Source organism: Aquarana catesbeiana, linkage group LG02 (assembly GCF_042186555.1).
Source record: "Aquarana catesbeiana isolate 2022-GZ linkage group LG02, ASM4218655v1, whole genome shotgun sequence".
In the NCBI taxonomy this organism is placed as follows: domain Eukaryota; kingdom Metazoa; phylum Chordata; class Amphibia; order Anura; family Ranidae; genus Aquarana; species Aquarana catesbeiana.
In genome coordinates, this window is record NC_133325.1 from 360,226,395 (window position 1) to 360,235,061 (window position 8,667).

General features: G+C 44.8%; 1 protein-coding gene across 2 annotated transcripts in view; it reads left to right on the plus strand.

Moving 5' to 3' along the window:
- ZZEF1 (zinc finger ZZ-type and EF-hand domain containing 1) overlaps positions 1-8,667 on the plus strand; it is a 375,890-nt gene that overhangs the window by 63,568 nt on the left and 303,655 nt on the right. For both annotated transcript variants that reach the window (XM_073615049.1, XM_073615050.1), the window contains exon 6: positions 5,693-5,903. In XM_073615049.1, the coding sequence (XP_073471150.1) occupies positions 5,693-5,903 (211 nt within the window). The remainder of the gene's footprint in view (positions 1-5,692; positions 5,904-8,667) is intronic.

Here is an 8,667-nt window from a genome sequence, read left to right on the forward strand (position 1 = left end):
GGAGGTATGGAGGTCGCCATATCTATAAAAAAAAGAAATAAATGAAAAATACAATAACAGGTATTAATGACCGTATGAAAAAGATAGTGTATTATAAACACATAGAAGCTATGCATCACAAATACCATCACTGAGCTAACGTATCAAAACTTATCGAACTAACCAGCCATCGTAGCTTCTTGTAATTTTTTTTATTTCTTTTAGATAGACTTTGTGACCCCCACACCACCTGAGGAAGTGGCCTTGTGCCATGAAACATGTATCGGAACTATAAATGTGGAATTCCAATGCGTTTGTTTATATACATCTTTCCGATTTTGCTCATTTGTTGAGACGTTGTTTAAAGTCAAGCCTGAATAGCTGTATGTTCATATTGCATGGAGTTAGGTCACAACTATGTGGGGGTCTTTTCAGGAGGTGCAGTATGGTTACATGTTTTTAATCACATCTTGTTATAAAAATGTATATTTTTATATTACTCATGTATAATGTTAATTAGCTGGTTTCACAAATTTTAACAAATCCCATCATGTTTTTGATTGATCTACATCTGCCTTAATACGTTCCAGGGTATTTGAATTAGGGTTACAGATTACCCATGTAGCTATAAATGCTGGAGTTTGTTCCTGACCCTCATTTGAGCTAACAAAGCTACTTGGATGAGTGGTGAAACGTTTTCAACATTACAGATCAAGTCCAACTATTTTTTTATGAGCTGTTAGGAACTGCAGCATGACCTGGGTAAGAGAGAACCTTCATAGACATATATGATGCTAATGGTTTTCAACATGTATAAACCTGAGCTACTTACATTTTATGACTAAAACAAGTCATTACAAAGACATGAGAAAAGATGAATTTCCTTTGTAGGGTAGAAAAGGGAAGTAGGGTGAGATCAATGTTCTTAATGAGAGTCCCCTTTATTTTCGATTTTGGTCCTTCAGGGGATACAACACTAGGGATACAACTAGGTTCATCGGGGACTACTGACGGCATAGGTGTGCCCTTCCCTGTAGTGTTAGTCCCGCTCCTCTTTTTTGAAGACATTTACTGGCCACAAAAAGAGTACCTGGGTGTAGTATCAAAACACCTCAGAAGGGAGACCCTTTAATAGGGCTCACCAAGCCCCTGTGCAACAATCCTGCTAAGCCCCTTTAGCCTGCCAAGCAACACCTAGTGACTCACGTGACCCGGGTAAGGAGAAATGAACCGCTGCAAGTGCCTGGTTCAGATCCTGCTGTATGTCCCACAGCTGCCTTCTGGAAGCACCGCATGCTTGGTATACACAGCTTAAATAAGCTGGCTGTGCACCAAAACGTTCTGTGTGTGCAGTCCCGGTGTCTTGCCGAATAAGTTCCTTCGGCAGATAGGTTCTACTGCATGCGCAGTAGAGGGGGGAACTAATCCGCCGAGCGGAACTTTCTCGGCAGAACACCGGCAAGCGGGCATGACTGTATTCGTATATGATGCAAATCTTCATACGCCCAGATAAAAGGCTACGGCTCATGTGCGGCGAAGCCGCGTGCACCATGGCCGCCAAACAAACTGCTAAGCCCAGCGGCGCTCTTGCGAACGCATGTGCGCCATGGTGACATGCCGCACCATCGTGCGCCATCCTACAGGTAAAAAACAGCCAGACACAAGCAAAGGTACACTTTGCAAACACCCACAGCTAGCCCAAACTCCCCCGTATGGTCACCGCTCACAGGTGTCCAGCCTCTAGCTAGCTTGACTGATTGTTACAATCGCTGGGACACCCCACAAAAAGAAAAGAAAGGGGTTTCACTTACCCATCTAGGCGCAGAGCAGCTTAGAAACGAATGGGGCGTACACATGGTCGGACTTTTCGGCTACAAAAGTCCGACAGCCCGTCCGACAAACTTTCGAAGGACTTTTGGCAGACTTTCTAACAAACGGACTTGCCTAGATATGATCACACAAAAGTCCGACGGATTCGTACGTGATGACGTACACTGGACTAAAATAAGGAAGTTGATAGCCAGTAGCCAATAGCTGCCCTAGCATGGGTTTTTGTCCGTCGGACTAGCATACAGACGAGTGGATTTCTGGGTCCGGCGGAGTTACGACGTAAAGATTTGAAGCATGTTCCAAATCTAAAGTCCGTCAGATTTGCGACTGGAAAAGTGCACTGAAAGTCCGGGGAAGCCCACACACGATCGGATTGGTCCGTCGGCGTCCGTCAGACTTCTGTAGCCGAAAAGTCCGACCATGTGTACGCCCCATAAGAGCCCAATCTTCACCCATCACAGCAGGTTCCTGTCACTTGAGGACCTTTTAAGGACTGGGTACCCCTTTCATGTTTAGGGTCCACTCCCTTGGACCTGTACAGCACCCTGTAGGAATGCCTTAGCGCTGTGGTGTCCAGGATTCCACTTAGCAGGGTCCAGCGCCCGGAAGCCGCATTACAGGCAAAACCTTACAGGGTCTTGAGTCTTTGCAAGGATTGGATACCATTTATCTAAGCATATAGAGCTTGTCTCAAATGGATCCGATCGGTCAATCCCTTGATTCATTTAAGAACCATTTGTGGGACTAGAGACCTGGAGTTTAGAGAGCTCAAACCACCGTGCCATCCACAACCGGGCAATCTGAGCCATTGTGCCTACAGTCAAAGCTGCAGCTGCACCCTTTATCACCAAGAATGAACTGTCCTTGGCCCTAACTGGGTTAGAGCACAGGATTGCTGCCATGATTGCCTCCATCCTGCAGGGTAGCAAGAAGCGCATCAGATCAGACGGCCTGATGGGCCTAACTGGGAGGATGATCTGGCTGAAAATAAGACCGATATTCCTTGAGCACTGTGTTTTGCTGTTGACGCCTTTAAAGGATTCAATACAGCAGGTTTCTTGTTTTGGCTCTCTTGTCTGTACATATGCGCAGACTTTTGTGGCTTAAGAACTGGTCAGCCGAGCTTCCTTGTAAAAAGTTATTGGCAGGTTTCCTCTTTCATGGAGAACGTTTATTTGGTGATCATTTGGACAAATATATCCAAAACGTTTCCGGAGGGAAGCGTTTTCTACTTCCTGTGAAGAAAAGCACCAGGTATCCCTCGTTTAAAACCTCAGGGACTGCTTCCTCAAATGTCTCAGCGCCAAGGCAGTTCCGCCGCCAACAGGGCGCTAGGACCAGGGGCAAGCCGCAAGGCCAGGGCCAGAAAAAGCCCTGGGTCCAAAACTCTTCTAAACCCAGCACCAAGCACTCCTTTTGAGGTGATGCCCCCACTCCGTCGGGTGGGGGGAAGGCTGCTGCACTTTGCAGACATTTGGAGAACAATAATTCAGGACGAGTGGGTCACCTCGACTATATCCTGTGCTTACAAGCTGGAGTTGCGGGGGGTTCCCCCTCAGAGGTTTCTAAGATCCATCGTTCCCTCGGATCCTCCAAAAAGAGACTTATTGCTTCAGGCACTACATCATTTAGTGTATCAAGGAGTGATTGTAGAGGTTCCTGTATCCAAAAGGGGCGCTGGGTTTTACTCAAACCTGTTTACGGTTCAAAAACCAAATGGGGACACATGGCCCATTTTGGACAGAAGATCCCTGAACGAGTATCTACTGATACAGTCCTTTCAGATGGAGTCTGTCCGCTCAGTAGTAGCCTCATTCCAGATGCGAAACTTTCTAACCTCCATTGATATTAAAGACGCATATTTAACACGTACCTATCTTTCAGCCTCCTCAGAGGTTCCTACGATTTGCAGTAGAGGAACGTCATTTTCAGTTTGTGGCTCTACTCTTTGGGCTTGCTACAGCTCCCCGGGTGTTCACAAAGGTCCTAGCACCCGTACTGGGTCTTTTAAGGGCCCAAGGGGTCCTGGTGCTCGGGTATCTGGACGACCTCCTGCTCAGAGATCACTCATTACAGGCTCTAGTAACATCCACAGTGCGGTGTTTGAAAAGCTTAGATGATTGTGAGACTGACAATAGACGGGCCATGGACGCTTCCACGTCGCCCCAATTTACTGTCTCAAGGTCCTATATTCCACCTCAATGTACATTCTCTAAATTTGACTGCATGGATATTGAAGCCAGGATGTTAAAGGACCGTGGCATCTCAGGACCAGTGGTGTCTACCCTAGTGAATGCTAGAAAAGCTGTCACTAGGAATATCTATCATAAGGTCTGGAAGACATCTAGTGCTTGGTGTGAAGCCAGAAAATGGCATCCTCGGAAATACGTGATTGGGAGAATTCTCTCGTTTCTACAGTCAGCTGCGGAAAGCAGATTGGCTTTGAGTACAATCAGAGGTCAAGTTTCGGCCCTATTGGTATTCTTCCAAAGGCCTTTAGCCTCCCATTCACTGGTCCGAACCTTTATGCAGGGGGCAACTCGTTTGCTTCCTCCCCATTAGCTAATGGGGGGGGACTTGAACTTGGTGTTGTCTGTGTTACAGAAACAACCATTTGTACCTATCAAGGAAATTCCATTAGACTTGCTGTCATGCAAGCTAGCCTTCCTGATGGCCATCACCTTGGCTAGAAGGGTGTCGGAGTTGGCGGCCCTTTTGTGCAGGGAACCATACTGCATCCTTAACCACGACAGGGTCGTGTTATGATCTGTTCTATCCTTTTTGCCAAAGGTGGTGTCAGCTTTTCATTTAAATCGGGACATTGTTTTGCCTTCTTTTTTTCTCTCAGCCTCGTTCGGCGGAAGAGAGACGACTGCATTCTTTGGACATTGTCCGGGCAGTCAAGGTTTATTTGTCTAGATCTGCAGAGATCCGAGGATAAGACTCTTTTTTTTTTTTTGTTTTACCAAAAGGACCCAAGAAGGGGCAGGCAGCTTCCAAAGCTTCCATTGCCAATTGGATCTGTCAATTGGTCATTCAGGCCTACGGTCTGAAATGTAAAGCTCCTCCCTTTAGGGTGAAAGCTCATTCTCCCTGGGGTGTAGCAACCACCTGGGCTTTTTCGGTATCTGTGGCTCAGATTTGTAAGACTGCTACCTGGTCTTCAGTGCATACGTTCACAGAATTTTATCAAGTGGATGTTCGAGCAGCCGAGGACTCAGGTTGCCGTATAAGATCTGATGGCTATTGTTTGGCAGGGTGTCTCCCTCCCCTCAAGGCTATTGCTCTGGGACGTCCCAGCAGGTAATGAATATTAGCCTAACTCTGTGTCCTATGATGTATGAAAAAGAAAATAGGATTTTTTTCATCATACTTACCTGTAAAATCCTTTTCTTTGAGTACATCATGGAACACAGAGATCCCTCCCCCTCTTTTGAGGATTCAGTGCTTACTACAAAACTGAAGTACTTCCTGTATGGGAGTGGTTATATAGGGGATCACTTCCTGTCTAAAGACCTTTGGTCTGCCAGTGTCCATTCACCTGCAGATTAAGTATAACCCAGCAGGTAAAGAATATTAACCTAACTCGGTGTTCCATGATGTATTCAAAGAAAAGTATTTTACAGTTTAGTATGATGAAAAAATCCTATTATCGTTGGCCATTGCCTAATAGTTCAGAACTACTGATGTACAGGTTTCGTTAACTTTCTTAACCCCATTGACATTTAATGCATTAATGTTCTAATATCTTGAATTTTAGTGTACTTTGTAAGTAATTTAAATTGTTTCCTTTTCCACTTGAGTTTTAAAACTTGTAGTGTGATAAAGGATATATGTGACTGAATAACAAAGTATAACTTTTTTTTTTTTTGATTCTCTAAAGATGTCCAGATCAACATCAAGCGCTGTTTGAGCGATGGCTGTGATACAAGGATACATGGCCTCCGCGCTGTTGGCTACCAGAAGATGAAAAAGTCTGTAGTATCCATATCTGATGCTTCAGCTATATGGTATCTTTCTCTGCTGACATCGCTTGTCACTACTTCCATGGAAAGCAATCCAGCACTTGCACAGGCTGTCCAGCAGCACACACAGTATGTAGCAATGCTTGCATAAGTTATTGTACTAATTGATTAGATTCTTTTATTTTTATTATTGCCTTTCATTTAAAAAGCAAAGTACAGGCAATTACACTAGCCACAAAAAGACACATTTTGACTACCCTGTAAATTCCAAATGGAGTACAGGACCCAGGCTGAGTATTCATAGACTCTGGGTTATAAGCTCATACCTTCAGGTGATTGGACACTGGCAAGCTTTTCAGAATACGCCCTAGTGAGCACCTTCCCTATAACCCTACACTAATCCATGAGTCCTTTATTTTGTAACAATTAATGTGGAGTAACCAAGGAATAGAAGGGAGGAGGGTGTTCTGGACTGTACTTCAAAATATGGAATTTAGAGGTAAATCTGAGCTGAGTATTCATAGACCCTGGGAGTTCCCCAAGTAATGAATTTAGATGGGTGTGCAACAACTAGGCAAATGGCTCTATGCTCAAGTGCTTAATGTGAGATACACCTAATAGATGTTTTGACAAGGGAGAGGGAAATTTAGAGGCGTTTGAAAGAAAATGTACAAGGCTGAAACCTGTCCTGTCAGAGTGCTTTAAGCAAAGTTCTGGTCAAGACCCGATTGTAAGAAGGCCCAAAATGCGAGACACACTGTAATCTCTGTGATTGATTTGCTGTGCTCACTCCAGGCCAAGAAGGTTTTTCAGGTATGCTAGATCTTTCTGAAGTGGCTTTTGTTGTCTTTAGCAAGATAGGAATGATTGACTCTGGTGATCCTCTCTCTCTTTTAGACCTATTCTTCAGCAGCCATGCCATTCAAGCCAGGGACTTTAAAAAAGCAGAATGGGTCAGGGGATCCTGAGACTGCAAACCTGGCATGTTTGGAGTCCTGGGCTTATCTTCTAGTAATCTTTAGTGTGTCATGTACCAGGTTGTTCTAGGCCTGTTTTGGAGCAATGAGAACCAGTCTTCTTTCCTTGTGGAGCAGTTGAGGTAGCATTCTCACTGAGGGGAAGGCATAGATTAGCCTGAACTTAGACCATGCAAGGCATCTGATGCTAGCTTTATGAATCCTTGGTTCTGGCCAAAAACAGAGGTACTTTGTTGCTAAATCTGGAGGCCAGGCTGTCCACATCTAGGATCAAGTTGAAGATCAAGCTGCCTTGATCAAGACAGTGGCGGCTGAGTTAATGCGCTTTCCTGATTGCTGGACAGTGAGTATCCGACCATAAGATTATCTGTTACTTTCAAGGCTGCATGATATCTGGTGCCCCCTTGACTATTGATGTAGGTCATGACCTTAATATTGTCTAACTGCACCCTGATTGGGTGTCCTTGCAGCGGTGAGGAGGGTAGAGTTGTAAACTCTACTTTGTACCTCCTTGAAACAACTGATTAAACCCACAGGTCTAGGATATCTGTCATCTCAGAGAGAGGCAGACCCCCCCCCCCCCCCACACTTTTAGGAGTGAGGGTGCACCTTCATTGGAAAGAGGGCTTTGTGGGAGACTTGGTGAGCTTTGTGGCCCAAGTGTTGTGTTTTAAAGTCAGGTCTGAACTTAAGCTTTGTAGTTGAAGCCTGGGTAGAGTTATTAGGTTCTCTGTGCTTTGAAGAGGTAGGGTGGGGATTGGGGTTTTTCACTGTAAAAGTAGAACCTTTCCTCCCAGTATTTTTTTTTTATATACATTTGTAAAGTGCCTCCCTAAAAGGAGTCCCCCGGAGTCCAGCCTTTAAGCTATAAAATTCTGCATGTAAATGGAGATTAAGGTCATTCTGGAAGTTTGTGACATTACTTGCTCTAGGGCAGACCTGGGTAAGTTGTGGCTTTAGGGCCACATGCAGCCCTTTGGCTGTCCCTATCAAGCCCAGGATATCTCCCCTTTTAGTAAGCCTCTCTGAGCCTGTTGGCTTCCTCACTAAGGAAGCTGACAGGCTCAAAGAGAAACGCTGACAGAGATGTCCATGTGGAGAGCTGCAATAACTGGAAGAAGAGAGCCAGCAGGGCTAGTCTTCCCGGTCACCATTGCAGACTGACAGCAGTGAGAGACGGCAGTGCGAAGGATAGTCTATGTGGACAGCTTTTACCCCGAATGCCTGCATACTTAGATGTGCCTTTTTTAATCGTCAACCATGTGAGTTGCTAAATGTTGTACCTTCATTAAATTTAACCACGCATATTGCTATACTTAGAGGCGCCTCTATTCTCTTTTATACTTTGTTGCTCCTGCTGGATATAATCTCCTTGTGGAGGCTTCCATTTGTGGATGGACGTATTATGGTTATATGGACTATAAACTGAAGGATTTATAAAATGGTTGTGGAACGAAACATTCGAGTTATTTCTTACGGGGAAATTTGCTTTGATATACAAGTGCTTTGATTACAAGCATGTTTCTGGAACGAATTATGCTCGCAATCCAAGGTTTTACTGTACTTGCATATCTTCACAAGGCCAAAATTAATATTGAGCAGAATTAAGTGCAGCCCTCCACAACTGTCCCAGTTTCTCATGTGGCCCTTAGGAGAATTTTTTTTCCACCCTTGCTTTAGGGCATCCACAAAAAAAGCAGATGGTAATTTCTGTAATTGCAAGGCACAGTCCTGGATTACAGGTTCGTATTGGTTGTTCGTTGCCCTGAAGTGGTCTTGAGGGTTTGTGTTTTTATAGGCATGAAGCATAAACCCAAACCTATATATTACCCTGTGGCTGACTACATGCCTTGCACAAAGTGCTGAGGTGAGTGCCTGTGCAGCACCCACTGCCTAATTAACATTACAGGTAGTCT